Here is a 19,409-nt window from a genome sequence, read left to right on the forward strand (position 1 = left end):
ACACACACACACACACACACACTCAGCCAAGTACCGTGTACAGAGGTAGGTGTATTCTATCAGAGAATACGCCTGAAATCTCTTGATGGTGAAATAACAACGGGGACTGTCGTCAACCAACAAAGTGCCCTCCTCTGACACAACATTTGGTGGCCTGGCCGACTTGAGCTGCACGACAAAACATCCATATCAGGTTTTGAGCTGAACAGACATCACTCACCACAACCAGTTAAAATACATACCTACATTTTGGGTGAGAGGAATCAACCCGCCGTTTGGCCCAGGTAGTTGCTTTTTAGGGATAGTAGGGCCTATGCCCCTCACCCAGATATTTGATTGGCCATTTGATCATCTTGGAAGGAAATTGATGCACCATTTTCAATTTAGTAACCCTAATCGGAGGCGTAATACCTGAGGAATAGTCGACCGATTGAACGTGCTGTTTGAACTCCCAAACGCCCCCTAACTTTGCCCTAACTTAGAGATGGTTTCGACGTCCGTCTGCGCAGATGTTAGTTCAATTTGAACGTCAGAGAGAGCTTATGGGAACCATGGATGGCCGCCGATTCTGCTCCTTTCCTGAAGACAGAGATGTGGCGCCTCGCACGAGTGAAATGGTACAATCTGCCTAGTTACCACTAGAATATCGGTGAAGCGATATGAACGGAACTCTGTTTTCTCCGTTTTATTACAAATAGGTATGGAGGAAATTCCATTGAAACTTGAAGGGCAGGTTTGTTTCGTTAGGCCTGGTGGACTTGGCCTAGCAATCCAGTCCCTACTCCACTTTAGGTCCGGGCCAAGAACAGAACTAACATGATGCTATGTATGCATTGCATTGAAGCCGGACCCCTATCAATCCTCAGTCTCGGAAAGCGCATCTCCCACCAACATGACTCAATGCCATATTTCCCAATGCCAAGTTACGCACGTCCAAGGCTGAATTACAAACCCAAATAAATACACAGAAACATGTTTCTTGTGAGCGGATGGGTACAAATCTGATCGTTGGGGAGTACAAATCTTGTTGCGGGCGCCAATAGATGGCTCTGCAATCTTTGAAGCCTGGTGGGGAAGGGTAGCCTGTCCTTACAAAGGTTACAAGGTTACCTGGTAGACTGGGTCCTGTTTCTTTTTTACCCGTCTTAGATGCTTCGATCCTACTTTAAGAACTGGCTTTACACAATAGTAACCCAGGATATTGACGTACAAGGAGTACACCTACTGAGCCTCTCGTAAAGGTTGATCCCTGGCTCTCAAGCTTTCCGCGAGAGGAGAAGGAGGAGGAGGAGGAGGAGAAGGAGGAGGAGAGGGAGGAGGAGAAGGAGGAGGGACCCACAGTAGGGCTTTTGGTAATGGTTGAAGCGACACCCTTTACTTCCGAACAGGGTCAGACAGACGTGGTGGGTGGGTGGGTGGTCTGGGGCCTGGGGCCTATGGTCTCGAGGTACACGGCCATGATCACTTATTATTATTATTATTAGTAAGATAGGGATCTGAGTGCGTTTGGGAAGGTCAGGTCATTGGGTGCACGTTGGATGAGCTGTGGCGAGTGTGCGAGCTGATGAGAGCATGGCTGGTGGCGGCGGCGGCGGCGGCCTTTTACCTTCCGGTCCATTGAACAACAACAGAGCAAAAGAAAGCCAGTCATCGCAATACGTATATGGTTTCATAAGTCCTAAGCAGAGGAGTAGAGGCCGATAAATAAGCGTCTGTCTGATGTGGTCTTTCAAAGTCCGTTGAGTGTACCGAGAAAAACAAGGCGAGCCGGATGGTCAATCTCAACGAGGGCTGGCTAGTCCTGAGGTTCTTGAGGAGTTCCGGAGCTCCTGAGCTCCTGAACCAAGTCGTCTTTTGGAAGGAAAAGGCTGACGGACGAAATACACTAACTAGGTTCATTGAATGCGGAGAAGACGGCGGCGGAGGTGGAGGAGGAGCAGGAAGAGATTGCAGGGCAAAGACTGCCCAGTTTGCTTCGTATTAGGGCACAACGCCATCCCACTTGAATGGAACGTAGAGAACACGCTGTTTCGGGGCCACTGTCCTGCTGTCCCGCTGTCCTTGTGTCCTCGTGTCCTTGCCCGCGAGGTCGAGAGAGCAACTTTAAAGAGAGCCTACAATCCTGCCTTCAGAAATGTATGGCGCCTCAGGGAATGTCAGAGAATATTAGGGAAAGAGAGAGCGAGAGAGAAAGAGAGAGAAAGAGAGAGACACTCTCCATGGGCTTGCTTTGGTGGCTGGCTGGCTTACGTACTCACTCACTCACTCACTTGATGGCCTGTGAATACCGGATGGCCAGGAGTAGCGTACAGAAGGTTCCTTGCTCTCGTAAGCCTTCACTAAGTTTGAGATCTAAGCTAAGGAGATAGCAGTTGGCCATTCAAGCTCGGCGTGTCTGGATAGTAGTATCTATCACACTTGCTTGCTCGAGAGTCTGACTGGCCAAAGTGTACTTTTACAAGACCCTATGGGAGCCAAGATTGCCAAAGTTGTGCGACCTCATCCCCGTCGTGTACAAGTGTAACTTGAGAGTGATCAGAGGCTCAGCTCAGCCCATCCAACATGTACTCCCATTCGCTCTCGCACATGGAGGTAGGTGCCAAGATTCGGATTCAAATGACTGGATGTCGCCTGTTGAGAAACCCTAAAAGGCGGGCCTCACGAGCGACGTCATCGCCCCAAATCGACTTGTTTTCTTGCCGAGTATGTGCTTTCGATTTCATTTCCCAAGCAAGTAAAGCCCACAATTTCCGGAGTCCGCTTGGCGTGTCCTTCACTACTTTGAAACTCTAGTGGAAGGAAGATGTGACCCGAGCCGACTGGATGAACTGCTGGTCTTTCAGGGGAGTTTTCGAACGACTGTGTTTGGCCAGATTTGACCTCCTCCGCGTACTTTTTCACTTAGATTGCGAGATTGCGATCCGTCATGGGTGCCCACTTCGTTAAGAACCTATTTTCCCCGTTGAGAAACATCATCCTCGACAACTAATCAGAGACCTAAACGAGGGAGGAGTTGTTTTTGTTCAATCAGGAATTGAAGGGATGTCTCTTGTACGCTCGCTCCGTGGAAGGATGTGAGACGAGGCCCATTCGGCCAAGGCATGCTTGCATCCCAACATACGAATCCGGTCAAACGGGTTGTAGAGCAAGTCTGTAAACAGACCAATAGCGAATTACAGGAACGTTTTTTGGCCAAATGCCAGTGTGACTCGCGATCGCTTGAGTCCACGTGCAATGGCAGAGCAGGCCTAACTAAGAGCGTAATATCGTGGCCATCACAATGGCATCACCATGGTGTGGGTGACCAGAACACTGCGAGTCGACCGGAGACATTACACGTAGGCCTAGGGAGAGCAAGATAGTAGAACGTCATGGCTGAATTCGCTTTGAAGGAAGGCTCCTTGATTCTTCCTTCTATTAGAGGTAGAAAAATGGAAAGGGTTCCAGATCTTGCTAAACTTAATAGAGTTGGTTCCCGAATAAAGGTGCTCTCCTTGGACCAAGAGAGTTAACGAAGAAAAGAAGTAAAAAAAAGTGAAGAGAAAGAGGGGAGAGCTAAAGATCCTTCCTGGCCTGATCGATAGTCAATTAAAAGTCTGACGTGGAGCGAGCCTTGATCAAGCACGATTTGCTTGGCATGATCTGTGCCAGACTGGGTCCAAGTTCGTGCGTGTTGGCTGCTTGATTGGAGCAGGAAAAGACGGCTTGACATTCGAGCACATGTTATTCATTGCAATACGCCAATAATTTGAATCGCCAGAATACATCCAGAAATCCGAGTTATGATATCACTGTACTTGGGTTTAGAGAAAAATGAAAGCAGGCTTAATTGGCCGGAAAAACGTCCGTGACGTCTAGTTTTCATTCAGTCTTTCTTTCATTTGCTTCTCCTGGGAAGTGGTACATAATAAATGACAGGTTAACCTCTCAAAAAAAGGGCGTTTCATTTTCAATTTTTGGAGTTGGATTTCACTAGCAATGCTATCTTCATTCTCTTGATTTTGATCAACCATTGAGGACCTAATGACTTGACTATATTGTATGTACAATTGATAGTGTAAGTTGCGGTTAGCGAAAAGGAGGTAGGCAGCGATGACTCAAGTCAGGCACAAATATAGAAAACCCCAAAGAAGTCGTTATTGGTGGACAACTCTCGAGTCCAAATCTTCACTGGGCCAAGTTTTTGGGCGGGCTACTCCATGGTAGCCGGCGTCCGTCAAACTGGCACTTCCTTTACATTATATAATAGCATGTGAATAATGACCATGGAAATTATGCCGCTATTTGGTTTGGTTTTCAGCACTTTGGTGTGATGTCCAACCCAGTCATGTCGCCAAATCCAGGTCCGACCATGAATGGCTTCAACGGCTTCGCCAACGGTGTTTCCAATGGCAACATGGATAGCTTGTCGGATCACGGTCCACGGCAAGACTCGAACAAACAGACCCGGGATAAGAACGGCAAGCTCCTGCCCTGCGTGTGTGCGGTTTGCGGCGACGGCGCTAGCGAGCACTTGCACTATGGCGCCATCTGTTGCTTCAGTTGTCGAGCGTTCTTTCGACGCTACGCAGGACGGAAGAAGTGCGTCTGTGTCAGAGGAGACGATAAATGCCCGGTGGACGTCAACCGGAGGAATGATTGCATGCATTGCCGACTCCAGAAGTGTGTCAAAATCGGCATGAAAAAGGTGGGTAATCAATGAGAGTCGGCCAAGGATGGGTGGGTTGCTTGTGCGCCAATCTTGCTATTGTTTCGCTCGCTGGAGTTCCGGCTAGAGTCGTGAAAAGTCTCCCGGGTGATTTCTTCGTGCTTTTCGACAAATCTGGTTCGAAGTTGGGTTCGCGATTTAGTTTTTGAAAGAGAGCTTCTAAAAAGGAGAGAAAGCAGAACATGTTTTCCTACCGTTTCTGGATACGCACAGATTATTAACAAGAATGATATTGATTTTCTTTCTACTTGTTTATTCACTTTTTGAGAAACATGCATAGCTTGGGTTGACTTTTTAAGGACGCCTTTGTGTGCGTGTGTAACCTTTTTTGTAATCACCGTTCGGCCTGTATGTTGTGAGCACACTTTAGCAATAGTGGTGTTACTCTTTGGTGACAGGACCAATGAATTGGTGGTTTAAAACGTCTAGATCTTATTGAATGACATAGGATTGTGCTGTCCTTGCTGCAATCTGAACCAATGAATTTTGTATTTGTGCTTGTTCAAGCCATTCGAACATCCACAATTTGGTGCGAGTAACTAAAGAGAATTGGCGGCCCCCAAATGAGAAGAGACCTATTTTCTCAACAAGCCATGAAGAATGGATTCGTTGTAAATTAGACACACAAAATGACCCTTGGTATTCATCGTTGTCGCGTTGTAGCGCTTCTATTTGTACTGGTGCGTGCGCGGCATCTTCCGAAGAAAGTCCTTCTCTTTCTTTTCTTTGGAACAAGTGGCTTGTTCCACAGAAAAAAAAGTTGATATTTAAGCAAAATGGAAGCATGCCGGCAGGCAGAGAGAGACCAACCGAATTAGTTTAGCTCCAGACGGTCTCGTTTCTTCTTGGAAAGGGATTTCTTGGTCGTGCCGTTGAATTCTTGTAAAGCCCCTGCGGTAACTTTGAGATAAAGAATCTAGAAAGTGATGATTCAGCTTTCAGATATGTCATCTATTTTGGGTATTAAATGAGAGCCGTAAAAAAACCGGGCGTCATATCAAATACTCGCCTCTTCCAGGATTATGTACGAGGCCCTAATCAATCCTTGAGGCGCAAACGAGAGGAGGAGGGCTTCAAAGGCCGGAAACCGATTTATAAGGACTCCACCTCAGGAGGGAAATACGACCTGCCCAAGAAGGGACAGGAGGGCTATGTTCCTCCTCCCTCCGGATCGATGCATGAAAACTCAATGGGAAGCAACGGATGCGGCTCGTCCATCACCCTCAGTCCTCGTCACAGTCCCAACGGCGTCATCGCGTACAAATCCAATGATAGGAAGCGGAGTTGCGATGAGATGTATGGACACTCTCCCTCGCCGCCCCTGATGCAGCAAGCTTCACCCTTGACCATGTGCCAGTCACCCCCTCTGCAGCCTAGTCCTCCCTTAACCAACAGTCCGTACTCCCCCGTCGATTACAATAACTACATGAATATGTACCCCGTGGAAAAGTTCGAGCCCATGTCACCGATCAGTCCGTGTTTGGTGGAGGTGGAAACCGAGTGCACTCTCCAGCCTTTGGAGTACTCCTCTGGCTGTTCCAGTACCGCCGATATTAACAAAGATTCCCCTACGAGGAAGAAGCCCAAGAATAAGATCGTGGCGTTTCCGGACGTGTTCATCGAGTTCGCCAAGGCCGCCTCGCCCAACCCATCTTGCCATTCATCCGTGAACGGAGAAGAGTCCGACGAGGACGAGCCCATCAACTTTTCCCTTCAGCCCACCAAGCGGAGAGTGGAGCTCTTCACTCAAGTCCTCAACGAGTTCCTTGTGAACCAATCAGTCCAGATCAAGACCCCCAATTTAGTGTTCTCCGAGGAGGAGTTCCAATTCCTGACCATGGTCAAGAAGCTCCGGACCACAGTGGTGGGCAAAATCGACAACGCTTACTACGACGAACAATATCGGGACGAGCTCACCTCGATCCTGATTTCCCGAGGCGCCATCAAGCCCTCCTTTCGATTCCTCCACAAGTTGAACAAGAGCGTCAAAGAGACGAGTATGGATCTGATGACCTCCATCTTTGACCTCTTTGACCTCTCGCCCGTGGCCAAGGAACGACTCATGAGCGAAAACTCGTCCGTGTCGTGCTTGCTGGGAGCCGCCGTGTATTACCACGGCAACAGCGCCACCACATTCGTCGAACAAGCCAAGATGTCCGGCATCCCTACACCCTATATGAAGTACCTGGAGGACAATGGTCTGGCTGAGGTGGTGCCCAGGCTGGAGGAAAACTACCTCAATCCCTCTCCTTGGGCGGAGCGACAAGAGTACGAGATCGAGTTCAACGAGGTTCTCAAGAAGGTATGTATGTATGTATGTCTGTATATATATTTCAGGACCGTTTGTAGTTCTATAAACTTGAATTGGATGGTCCTAAGTACGTGGATTTGTCGTCGCCGCCGCCTTGTTATTGGTCTACCAATTAGTTCAAGGCCTCCTCTGGATGAGAGGATTGTTTTGAGGAGGGACAACACCCGGGCAGAGTTCACACATTGACGTACTAGAGTGCCCCACCAAAGTTGAGACACTTTCCCTCACTGAACAGGGAATTAAAAGATATAAGTAAAATTTTGTCACAACCTGAACCCGTTGAGCGGGGTTTTGAGATTTTCTCTCTATAAAGTGAGTAGCTAAAAAAGCTAAATGGGGGCCATTTTCAGAAATATTCAATGAAATCAAATTGTTAAAGCTGGACTTTTATTCACGTAATTCTATATTATATAAAAAGAGCAAATATTTCCGGAACAGTTTTTGGAGTTTTGGATTACGTTAAACCGAAAAATTGTGGAAAACACATTTTCATTTTCGAAGTTCATCCAACTGAACTAAATTTCAACCCAATAAATTTATTTTGTGCCTTCAAAAGCCGCATTTTTGATCATGACCATATGTAGAGTAGTCGAACTTCGATTGATCGAAGCTCAACAAATACTGTACTTACTTAATAGCAAGTCTCGATTTAACGATAAATTCGATTGACCGATATGCCCTCCGCTGACGGACGGTACTACTAGATATTTTTTTGTCTGACATCTGACATGCACCCCCCCCCCAGCCCCAGATTTTGGTTCTCCGATCTTGCGCAATCAAAAGAGCGTGTCTTCTCGTGTCTTGACTCGAACTTTCGATTTACAGCAACGCGCTCTTTTAGCCACCCAAGTGTTGTCACCATCAATCAGTGCATGCAAGGAATGAATGAAACAAGGACCTCTTGATCAAACTTCAGTACATGTAAACTGCCGTAATCGTAAAATAACTGATCGATACACGTCTGTTTCGATTATTGGACGAAATCTAAGCAATGGGCAACCTTCCGTTTGAATGTCTCTGGAAGTGGGCGTATGTATGATAGGACAAACCGTCTAGAATCAATCACTGTTTGTACCTCAAGATTGCATCTTGGAGCTGATCGAACACAAGTGTATGGATGTGCTGTGTTCCTGTTAATGTACTTCACGTGCACTCAAGGCTAATGATGATGCATTTTTTCATTCTAGATCGGCAAGCACGTTGGCACTGACCAATTCCTCACCTGCCTCTTGATTATGGTGAACCTGTTGACGTTGAGTCCCGAGGCCTCGGCCTCACTTCCATTGGAGGACGACAGAGCTGTGGCCAAGCATCGGCATCACCTCTATCTCATGCTGAACCGATACCTCCGCATCAAATTTGGTCCCAAAAAGGCGTCCAGCAAGACCCATCATCACTCCTATCTCATTAGTCTCCTTAAGCGCGTCTCCAAGATCTACATGGAGAAGAAGCTGAACCTGATGGAGACTGATCAGATCTCGGATATTAGCATCTAAATGACCTGAAGGGGCTGAGGGCGACTCTTCAGATTTGTGATGTTCGTTTAAGCACATCAATCAATGTTGTCTTCCGGTCACGGTCATCGACGATCGAGAACGGCGGCAGAAAGAGCACATAGCACGTTTGTCGTTTGTCTGTCGGTCCGTCGCTGGTCAATCCGCCCAGTGTCGCCCTCTTGCGCCCTCTTGCGCCCTCTTGCGCCCTCTTGCGCCCTCTTGCGCCCTCTTGCGCCGCCCTCTTGGGTCCTCGGTCTTAATTCAGGCTTTGAAAGTCCAGTCCACCCGTGTTATGTTAGAACTAGACAAGACAAGATTGTTCAGTGGTTTACTTTGATGTTTAGAAAGTGGAAAGGAACCGGTCTACTTCCGCCGCTGTGAATCAATTCCATCTAGCTCAACCCTACAGAACCCTACAGAACTTATATGCTCACTTGATTTCTTTCCAGTCCTCAAGAATATGTATTGGAACTTGGATTACAATGCTATCTATATTTCTATATTTTAAGATGGTGGTTCTCAATTCAAGTTCGAGATTTGCAGAGCGCTTAAATATTATTTGATTCAAGAGACTATGATGAGTGCTCACCTGACGAGTGAATCGAGTATGATAGATGACGTGTATTGTACCCTAAATGTGATAAACCATACAAGTCAGACGGGAGATATTTTTAGAAAAAGATAAACATAATGCGAAAAAAACATGAAGAATCATCATCGTGCGTTCGAACAAACCGGTCGACACTTCTATCCTTTCATAACAGCTATTTTCATACTTTATTTCGACACCCACGTACAGTTGAACCCGGTTAAATTTGAAATACCTCAGATCTTGCAACACTCAAATCCGCGCTATTTGAGACTTATCGTCGGAGCCTAAATCAAAATCCCCACTATCTATCACAATTTGAATACGCCCGGAAAGCTAAGCTTGTCCGTTTTGTTCGCCACTGAATAGAATACATAAATCCTCACAAGCCATCCCATCCAGATATATTTTGCAGATTAATGTCCCGAACAACGAACGAAACACATCCTTTTATGTCGTTTAGATGATAATGTTCAAAATGTTGTATTTGTTGCGATGATATTGTTTGAACCGGAGAATACCATATTGGAGAAGATCGAAATCCGGATAATAAAAGGTATCCAGTCGAGTTAAAGCCCAGACCACTTCTTGCAAAAGCACGACGAGAACGAACTTTTGGACGTTGTCCAACAAGGACTCTACTTCGTTGGGCGAAACCTGCGATTAGAACGAAAGAGATTCATTGAACATAGATTCAACTTCCTAGAACACAGTAGGAAGGTTGACCATGTCAAACTTACGGATCTCGCGAAACCATTTGAATGGTAGATCCCAAGAATGCAGTTTCACGAGTAACATCATTGGTAGGTTGATATAAATGTCAAACATCGCTTTGAACATAGCTTTATGATCCAGGGTTCACTTGCGAGGGGAGCTCTATTTTATTGATCAATCGTGTTCTGTGATACGTATCGTAGACTCTTCAACCATCACGGTGGATCAACCCGACAAACCTCAATTTCAAGGAGGGAAAGAGCCTTTCTCATTTCTAAGTAGCCGTATTTTGCTTCATCTCTAACTGCAAAACGCATTTTACCTCCCCTTTTGGGGGGTTTGGTTTTCCATGGGCTTTTCTAACCACTTTAGGGAATGCAATCCCCAGCACTATTAAAATGAAAAGATAAAATTTGTCTTTTCATTAGCTTTCAATCTTTATATGATATTTGGTCCACCAACGAATTTGAGTTGGCAGACCGAGCTAGTCCTTGAATGTAGGGTTGATCTGGAATATCAGTTAAAATTGTACGTATTCCCTACGAATATTAGGGGGAAGCAAATTAAACACTGAAGGGTCCCGAGGAATCCTACCACGAAAATTATAAATAAGCCATCGCACTTGTACAAAAATGCCTAGGCCAATAGGTTGAAGTTTTACATGTTTTCGGGTTTAAGCAAAACCCATTGGATGGGCCAGCAGAAAAGCGTTGTCATTTTGTACGTGAAATCCACTTGAATGATGATTCATTATAATTAAAGAGAAGATCTATTTTTGCTTTTGAATTGCTAAATTATTTATATAATTAAAACATTAAAATGTGGTTGTATGATACCACACAGACTTGATATATTGTTGTCTTTAAATTTTCCACTTTCCCCAAGTTTTTGCCATGAAACAATGTTTGAAAGAAAACCACAAATGTGTTGCGCTATTTGCGTTAAAGGCAAACTTCAACGTTTTGGCCTAGGCATTCTTGTACGCGAGCGATGGCTAATCAATCAGCTTATTTGCAATTTTCGCGGAAGGATTTCTCATTTTGGGTAAAAAAATCAGCAATCGACCACTGGGGATGAGCATCTACCGGTATTTTTAACAAACAATGACATAAATGATCTGCGAATTTCAAACATCTTGAATTGAATTGTAGCATTTTAGAATCAGAAAATAGCTCCAAATTTTGTAATGATAAACATTTTCAAAAAGTTAATCAGTGAAGCGTAAAGAGGTCATTCATGAATTGGTCGTAAGTAACATGTTCAATACTTTGTAAACCAAACGGCAAAAAGACGAGGACATGTTTTTTTGGCGACTCGCCCTAAATGATGAGGCTTGCATATTACTGAAGGATGTTTCTTAAATTGGTAATTTACTAATTTAAAACGGATCCCTTGCACGCGTCACCAAGCCGTTCGCTTGATTTGAAAGACGTAAAAGTTGAAGATCTTCTACAACGATCCTTAGCGGAAAGAAAGCCCAAAGTAAGCCCAACTGGATAAGCCTCGATTTTCTGGTCATGTTCTAAATTGCTAGATCTTCTCTATCAAGAGTGCATTCCACTGACATGACAAGGTTCTGAGTTAAGGATGAACGACGTACCCAACGTCCCACGTATGTACGTGCCAAAGCAAGGCCTCCTCCCTACCCTTTTTTACTAAGGGCGGCTTTACACTAGGACGGAAAACCGGGATTGAATCCGGTTTGAGAATGGAAGTACGACTAGTGCTGGGGTGACTCCAGCAGAGACTTGAGTCTTTCACTGTATACTCAAGAAGAACCAAAAGACTCGTACACCAAACACTCGCCCCATCACTAGTTCTACTTACATCCTCAAACCGGATTCAATCTAGGTTTTCCATCCTAGAGTAAATCCGCCCTAAGAGACCAATATTATTGCCATCAATTGAATCCCTGTCCATTGGATTGCATCGGCAAACCGGGGCAAAGCCTGCGGCTGTGAAGAAATTCCTTTGAAACATCACGTTCGTTTTCCCAATAGAATACAGTACCTGAACGAGTGGCACGTCCTTGAAGCCGCTGAGGTAGAAAGCCAGCCATCGACGTTGGAATTCCTTGGCGGGCACGAACTCATCGTAACCCACTCGTTCAAGATCGCTGCTGTTGAAGTGAATGAAATGTTGTGCGATCTCGTACGCCTGGAAATTGGGGCCAGCGCATTCCATATTGATGAACTGGATCGTTTCGGTATTGACTTCGTAGATGATGTTCGAAGGTTTGAGGTCACCATGGCAATAGACTATTCGATTCACCAGAGGCTGGTTCAAATCGGATTCCAGTTCCAACAGCTCTCTGCACGAAACCAAGCCCAGCGACAATCAGCCAATGATCCGATAGTTATGGTTGAGTTTAGAGTGCCCAACATACTACGTCGTACGTACCTTTCCAAACTGGCCTTCGAAGGCAGCTCTTGGTTCATCTTTGAGTTTTGAGCGGGATCCGCCAACCTCAGGGGCACCTGCTTCATCCACCGACGAATGGAATTGAACACGTGGCCGCCCCGAACACTGACCACATGTTTGGACATCTCTTGGTGCATGACACCAATCTTGTATGCCACCATAGGAAAGACTTTGGGATCGATGGCCAAAGGATAGTTGAGTGGAACACCAGAGGAGTATTCATAAGTGAACCCATTGCGGAAAGCACTCAACGCTCTTGGACCGAAAAAGCGCGAAGCAAAGAGTCGCATGGACGTGATCTCCTGATTCTGAAATGTGGCTCGGGCTATCAGACCCACAATGGTAGTTGAAACAATACTTCATAATAGTGGATAGGGGGCCCGAGGGTCTAAAAATTCTACGCGGACTCCCTAATTGTGGAACGCGAGAGATCGTACGTTTCCGGTGAAAAGAAAGCTTGCCTCCAGTGCCAAAACCAGACATGGGAATGTGTGCCATAACTTGAAACTAATGAGTATTTCAAAGGTGGCTGGAGCAAAAGTTCTCTTGTTGTTGAAAGACATCTGACAGGGGCAGCTCCAAACCTTCTGTGATTTCCTTAGATGGATGTTGAAAAGTAGACGACTCCATTTGTCGATATTCAGACACACTTTTCCTGACTCTCTGGTGCAAGCAACTTGTAAAGGCGTAATTTGATCTAGCATGCCATTTGACCCTTGTGTAAATTTTTCAGCACTCTCCTTTGACAAAACAGACAATCCAAAACTTATTCAAAGGTCTATTTTCTTTACAAGGTTACTTTATCCCCATTTAGGATTTTTATGCCTTCATCCCTTGGAAGCCTGGTTCCAAAGATTGTAGATGCCTGGCCCCCAAACTGAGAATCGTTGGCCAAAGGGAAAGTAAGAAAGCTGTCTTAACCGTCTGGCCAGATGATAGCATGCCAACATTCTAATAAAACACGTCGAATGCTGTGATAATGTGATAATTCGAAACCTCGCAACCATAAATCTTAACATGTTTTCGATGAATTCTGTTTGTGCGTTGAATACATTAGAGTTTCGAGATCTTCAAAATATGTCTAGTATGCCCTCGGGTTGGACGTCAATCAAGTCAATGCATTTGCTCAAGTATTCATTTCTGTGTGGTTAAAAGTTCATTTTTGACGGAGAAAATGCAAAGGACTTCCGGAAATCCAGAAAAAATACAACCATTCTTACCAAATCACCAGCATTTTTTGCATCGGGCACAACTTTGGTCATGATCATCTCCGACCTTTTGGTTGTGTAGGCACCATAAATAAGACAACCCAATTCGGATTCGAAGCGCTGAAGAATGATATCCACTTTTGACCAATCTGGCCGAATCTTTTGGACCATCTTGATGATCCCTCGCTCTATCTTGGAGGCCTTTGAACAATCCACAGTGGTCTCAGGAAACTCCAAAATAGCAGATAGACTCATGTTTGGTCGTGTCACTGTGAAAACAAAACAACATTAGCGTGCATATGTCCACTCCACACACCAACCTCAAATCCGATATATTATCTCGAATTAAGATCTGAGAGCTACCGTGACACTCAATGATTAGATCATTGTGACACTCGGCAGCCTACCAAATGTACAATACCTGATGGTTGACGGTGGCTTTAACGAGTTATGCAGTCTGCCTGAAATCCTTTACATGTGTGCGAATGTTACGAAATTAGATGTTAAATGGTCTACACAACAGTATCAAGCTTCTAGTTCAAAGCGCCAGAATCATTTTCAAAAGTTTTAGTGATTTCGAGAAATTTTAGTTAACCTTAGACGCTAAGCTACGGTATTGGTGAGTTATTTCTTTGTCGAAGTTTTGAGTTTTTCTCTCACCTGTGTTTGGTAATTGCCGATAAGTTCAATTCATTTGTTCTGAAGTTTCACCCCAATATTTTTCTGGCATTCACATAACATCTGATACTCTCACAATCGTCACTCTAACTGTAAGCGAAGGAGGGAGAACTAACTTATCAATGGAGAGATTGATGATTAGAACAAAGATTGCAGCGCCGAGTGAGGGCCTCTTTTAGGTATTGAGCTACAAAGTCAGCCCACTCCGAAGCAGGTATGAGTCAAGTGAGATAAGGCTCTTTAATCTGAGAATATGTTTGTCTTAGTTTGAGCATGATTCAATATAGAGATCCCCACTCACATTTCATCGGCGATGCCAACGTAATACCAATCGGATATCCTCATCGTTAGACATCCATCCATCAGCACATGAAAATTGGCACAAAGCTTACAGGAATTACAGGAACGCCCACTCTTCGGTACTTTGCAGTATTGCAACGTTCTGACAGTATTAAATTGCAATGGAGAAAACAATGTGTTTAGCCATAATTGGTGTATGAAAGTAGTATAGAGGTCGTGTATGCTAAAGGGAGAGATGATGGAAAGATGTTCTTAATCGGCATTGGGGGATTTCGTGCCAAACCCCATGAAGAATTGCGATATGAAAAGAGACTTTAAGCTTTAAAATTGCCAGTCACTATTAGAATCAACCAATTGTTATCATCTAGAAAATGAGACTATGCAACTTCAAATTCCATCCTAAGCAAATGCTTGTGCCAAGAGTTACTTGCGCTCAGTGACTTAATACATCACAGGGTATAGAATGCTGAACCTTTAGAAGACAAAAATAAAAAAGGATCGGGCTGGAGTTTGTAGAAAAATTCAGTTTTGGTGGCTTGAGGCAAAGAGAACAATTTCGGTTCTGGGACTGTCTGACAATATCCGTAGTTCAGGGTATGGGCTTAGGAGTTTTAATCTTTAGAACTCTTAAAATAGTGCCCTTTCAAGCCATACACTCCTAAGAAAAAAGTTTAAAATCCTGTGTAGAAAAAATGCAGAGGCAAGATTCAATCACTGAATAATAATGGGATGATGTAGCGCAGTTGGTTAACGCGCGGCAGAGCTATGCTCGGGTTCATAGGTTCAATCCTAGGTTTCCCCCCCTCCCTTTCATGGACCATCACGCCTCGAATGGCGCACCTATAACCCCGAATGGGACAAGACCGAAAGGCATATTAATATTGTAAAATAACCTGACCCAATGAGAAACAATCTCGAAATAAAGATAAAAAAACAAGATAATAGGGTTCGGGATTTTTTAACACTAACCTTAATTTTTGTTGAGGTTTGTATTGGGCAAAAAGAATTCTTGGAACTTCTCATCTTAGTGAAAACTTGGATGTTAAAACTTCCCTAGGTCGAGGATGTCAGAATTTGCCATCCAGACATATCAAAACTTTGGCATCACCAAGCAAGGCCTCTGTGTCATATTAATAAACGCCCCAAACCCTTTTGGTAACTTTGGAAAATTAGAGTGCATAATTACTTAGTGCATTAAGCCTCTAATCTAAAATAACTGCAATTGACCCTGAAACCTGCTGAAGGACAAAACTCGAGGATATTTGTGAAAAAGTGTGGTAAAATATATTTTGTGTACCTCTTCAAATACTGTATAGCGCCAGCACAAAAGCTCTCCTATTCCCATGGTCCATTGTTCCTGCTTGCCTTATTTGGCAAAAGCTCAAGCTTTTCATGAAAATGTAACTGGAATCCAGACCTGTAAAGAAATTGTAATTGCAGTTACATTTTCATGTAATTGTGATTCATTACATTTGACGGAATGTAATTGAGATATTTCAATTACAAATTACAACTGCATTTCCAACCACCAAGCAAAAAGTTGTGCATCTTAAGAGAACGTTCTATTTATGCTTGATGTTGACGTTTCATCGTTTAATTTTGCTCACCCATTCATTCCATTGCTTGAACTTTCCTCCTTGAAGGGCAATAATTATCCTTTCCGGTCATGGAGAAGAGTCCTGTTGTGTTTCCAAACCCGTGCTGCCAGGTCCCTGGGCTCCAAATAACTCTTAAGACATGCCAAAACATGCCTGATGAAAATCGGAATATGCCAGAAAACATGCCCAAAAGAAGAAAACATCCTATTTTTGCAACCTTCTGCAACATCCAATCGTCATAACAATTCAACTTAAAACACCATAATGGTTGACGTTCAGAAGCAAGCTTTCAACAACTTAGAGCATGCTTTTACTCACCAGAGGCCTCTATTAGCGCGCCATTGCAGTTTGACTTTGAACCTTCAATTCCGTTGCAAAAAAGTAACAAATAAATCATTAAGTGATGCTCAAAACATTCAAAGTACTATTAAAGGTGCCTGAATGGGAACTGAAGCCATACAGTGTATAACTCGTAGCACCACATCTTTTTCATCAAATGTGTTTGGTTTGGATCTGGGAGTAATATGAACGCATTATTTTGGACCGGAATTGAAGGTTCTAAACTCAAACGTTATGGCGCGCTGAAGTCACTGTCGTATTCCCCTATAATACAGGGCCCTATTATTCACTAGTTCAGTCATAGGCTTCAGGGAAGCGGGGAAAGGTATCAATAACTTTTGAAGAAAGGTGGGAATCCTCTTTTCTTTAAAACATTTATTTGCGACCTTTGTCATACCAATGTAAAATGTCTAAAACTATTGGTATAAACATCGTATACAGATACTTAACAACGAGATTAAAAGAACAAAATGGTTCGTATGATAAAATAGTGGACTAGAGTGATATGACAGCAGATATGACCATAATTGGTTCAATGCACATGAAAAAAGGGAAGAGGGGAGTTACAGACATTACAGAGACAGGTGGGCAGAGGTAAATGATGAAAATCTTGGTTATTGCAGTAGAGTGGATAGGCCAAATTGAACAGATCCTTTGTCAGCTCCCGTCGTTGATGGCATTTGGCTGGGAGCCGGACAAAGGTACGTGACCGCCAATACTCTGAAGGGATGTCGGGCCAAGGACAGTAAGGTGTTAGTAAGTCCTTGACCGGAAAGGATAACTTGTGTCCGGACATCACCTCCGGAAAGGTTAGGTTCCCAACACTGTTGGACACTAACCTTGCCCACCCGATGGTGAGGGGCTCTGTTCCGCATAGAAAATGCATCCATGCATTATTGGCATATTCGGGCACGCAGAGGTATTGCTTCTGGAATTTGGTGAAGGTGGCATCGGCGGATTTGAGGGCGGATTGGGCGGAGTTTGGGAGCAAGAGGTGTAGGCCATAGAGAAAAATTGGGGTGATGTAGGTCCGGAAGAGTTGAAGAACTATTGGAAGGGGAAGATTCTTGATGGGAAGTCTATTACAAATGTATCCGATTCTGGCCCTAGCCTTGGTTATTGTGGATTTAAGGTGATTGGTAAAGGACAGTTGGGTGGTGAAGGTGAAACCGACATATTTAAAACTATTGACGCTTTCAATCTGACTATTGTTGATTTGTAAGGAGGTGGGAAGCAGACGACCTTTATGGAAAACCATGGCCTTCGTCTTGATGTTATTGACTTGAAGGCCGTTCTCTTGGCAATAACCGTGGAGTGCATTGATGGCATTTTGAAATTTCACGGCTGAATCAGCCAGGAGAACCAGGGCGTCTGAATACTGGAGATTTTGTACAGGAAATTGGTGAATAATGGGGCCTTGGTGAGTGAGGGTTTCGGGCAGGTCGGATACAGAGGTTGAATAGTATTGGCGATAGTGGATCCCCTTGCGGAAGGCCAAGGGAAGTGAAGTAGCAAGGGGATAGGTCCTCATCAGAACGAATGGAGCATCTGAGTCCCGCATAGATGCTGGACAGCAAGACACAGATTGAACGCGGCACTCCCACTTTTGGAGTTTGAGGAATAACCGCGTTTGGTCCACCCTGTCCAATGCTTTGGAGAAATCCACAAAGCATCCCTACACTCTCCTCTAATTGCTGATGTTTGAGTGCACAATTTCATAAAGGAGAGTAGCTACCGTGGTGGTTGAGCGGCTTCTCTGGAAACCTAATTGAAACTTAGGAAGGAGATCCCTGTCCTCGGCCAATCCGGAGAAGCGGGCAGCTAGTAGGGTGGACATCATCTTCTAGAAGGGATTCTCTGGACGATGGTCCGATGTTTGTCTGGAATGTCCCTTCTTATGGATGAAGATGATGGCTGACTCCATCCACTCTGGTGGGAAGAAGGAAGAATGGAGGACGAGGCTGAAAAGATGTTGGAGGAGGGGCTGGGCTTGGATCCGGAATAGTGAAAGTTGGAAAGGAGAAACCCCAAATGTTGATGGGGCTTTACTCTTCATCTTCTTGAAGGCCACGTCCATCTCGAGTTCTGTGAAGGGCTCCAAAAGGGGATAGTGTTCTTCTGGGCAGCCCTGGACCTCCTCCACTACTGTTTCTGATGTTGATGCAAACAGTTCTTGACAGTCTAGGAGGAATTTACTCACAGGAATCTCCGAGTTAGTGGCGGGCTTTGTACAAATCCGCCATCCTGGCCGAGGCCGAAGAAGAGAGCAGATTCTCCACTTCCAACCTTTGGTGGGCTGACACGGCGCTCCTCAGAGACTTGTGATATGCAATTCTTGCCATCGCATATTGCTCCCAAAGTCTCTGGCGTTTGGCTCGTGTTGGCACGTCGCAATTTTTGGAGCATTTGACCCCTCAGTTCTCGATGATATGAGCTGAACCAAGGGGTTTTGAGACCTACTCTCCGCCTTAACACCAAAGACGACTCTTTGAATGCTTGAGAAATGCCTTAGGCCACTGCAGCTTCGTTGGTTGCGTTCCTGGGGCTAATGGATAGCTGCAGGACCTCAAGTTGAGTCGCACACTTCTGCGCATTGACCACGCACCTCCCATTTCGAGTCACGCCCAGATGATGGAAATTTCTGGGCATCTTGAAGGTGATTGAAATCGGAAGGTGATCAGAAACGGCCAGTGGATGGACGAAACTGGCCGGAGATGGAATATTTTCTGATATGAACATGTGGTCAAGTACAGAGGCGCCCCGGGAGTAGATGTGTGTTGGGACTCCCGGGCCGGAGCGCAGGGTGATTCTCCATTGGCTCAGGATCTGGGCAAGCACAGAGAATTCACTCGAGTCAGGACGGATGTTGAAGTCACCACCAATGATGATTTTCTCCGGATTCTTCAACTTCTGAAGGATGGATGCGAGGTCCGAGACGAGATCATCATAGTCCTTGGTTGGCTGATAGTAAACGCCAATGATGGTGAAGCCTTGGGCATCCACGGCTATGTGATGAGGACAGGACGAGAGAAGAGTGGGCTCAAAGC

General features: G+C 44.9%; 2 protein-coding genes across 4 annotated transcripts; one reads left to right on the forward strand and one right to left on the reverse strand.

Annotated features, from left to right (window-relative positions):
* Positions 1-52: 52 nt before the first annotated feature.
* On the forward strand, positions 53-9,023 carry LOC131889844 (uncharacterized). 3 transcript variants are annotated; one of them, XM_059239050.1, is made up of 4 exons: positions 53-284; positions 4,301-4,687; positions 5,727-7,010; positions 8,207-9,023. In XM_059239050.1, the coding sequence occupies exons 2-4, from the start codon at positions 4,313-4,315 to the stop codon at positions 8,513-8,515; spliced, it is 1,968 nt and encodes a 655-aa protein (XP_059095033.1). In that variant the 5' UTR covers positions 53-284; positions 4,301-4,312; the 3' UTR covers positions 8,516-9,023. The 3 variants fall into 3 exon arrangements, with proteins under 3 accessions (XP_059095033.1, XP_059095032.1, XP_059095031.1); XM_059239049.1 differs by lacking the exon at positions 53-284 and adding an exon at positions 2,358-2,592; XM_059239048.1 differs by lacking the exon at positions 53-284 and adding an exon at positions 3,004-3,338.
* A 463-nt stretch (positions 9,024-9,486) lies between these two features.
* Positions 9,487-14,342, reverse strand: LOC131889845 (ethanolamine kinase 2-like). The gene is made up of 5 exons (XM_059239051.1): positions 14,108-14,342; positions 13,460-13,716; positions 12,219-12,547; positions 11,829-12,129; positions 9,487-9,761 (listed from the first exon to the last, which is right to left on the reverse strand). The coding sequence occupies exons 2-5, from the start codon at positions 13,700-13,702 to the stop codon at positions 9,564-9,566; spliced, it is 1,071 nt and encodes a 356-aa protein (XP_059095034.1). The 5' UTR covers positions 13,703-13,716; positions 14,108-14,342; the 3' UTR covers positions 9,487-9,563.
* Between the last annotated feature and the right edge of the window lie 5,067 nt (positions 14,343-19,409).

This window comes from Tigriopus californicus, chromosome 11, assembly GCF_007210705.1.
Source record: "Tigriopus californicus strain San Diego chromosome 11, Tcal_SD_v2.1, whole genome shotgun sequence".
In the NCBI taxonomy this organism is placed as follows: Eukaryota; Metazoa; Arthropoda; class Copepoda; order Harpacticoida; family Harpacticidae; genus Tigriopus; species Tigriopus californicus.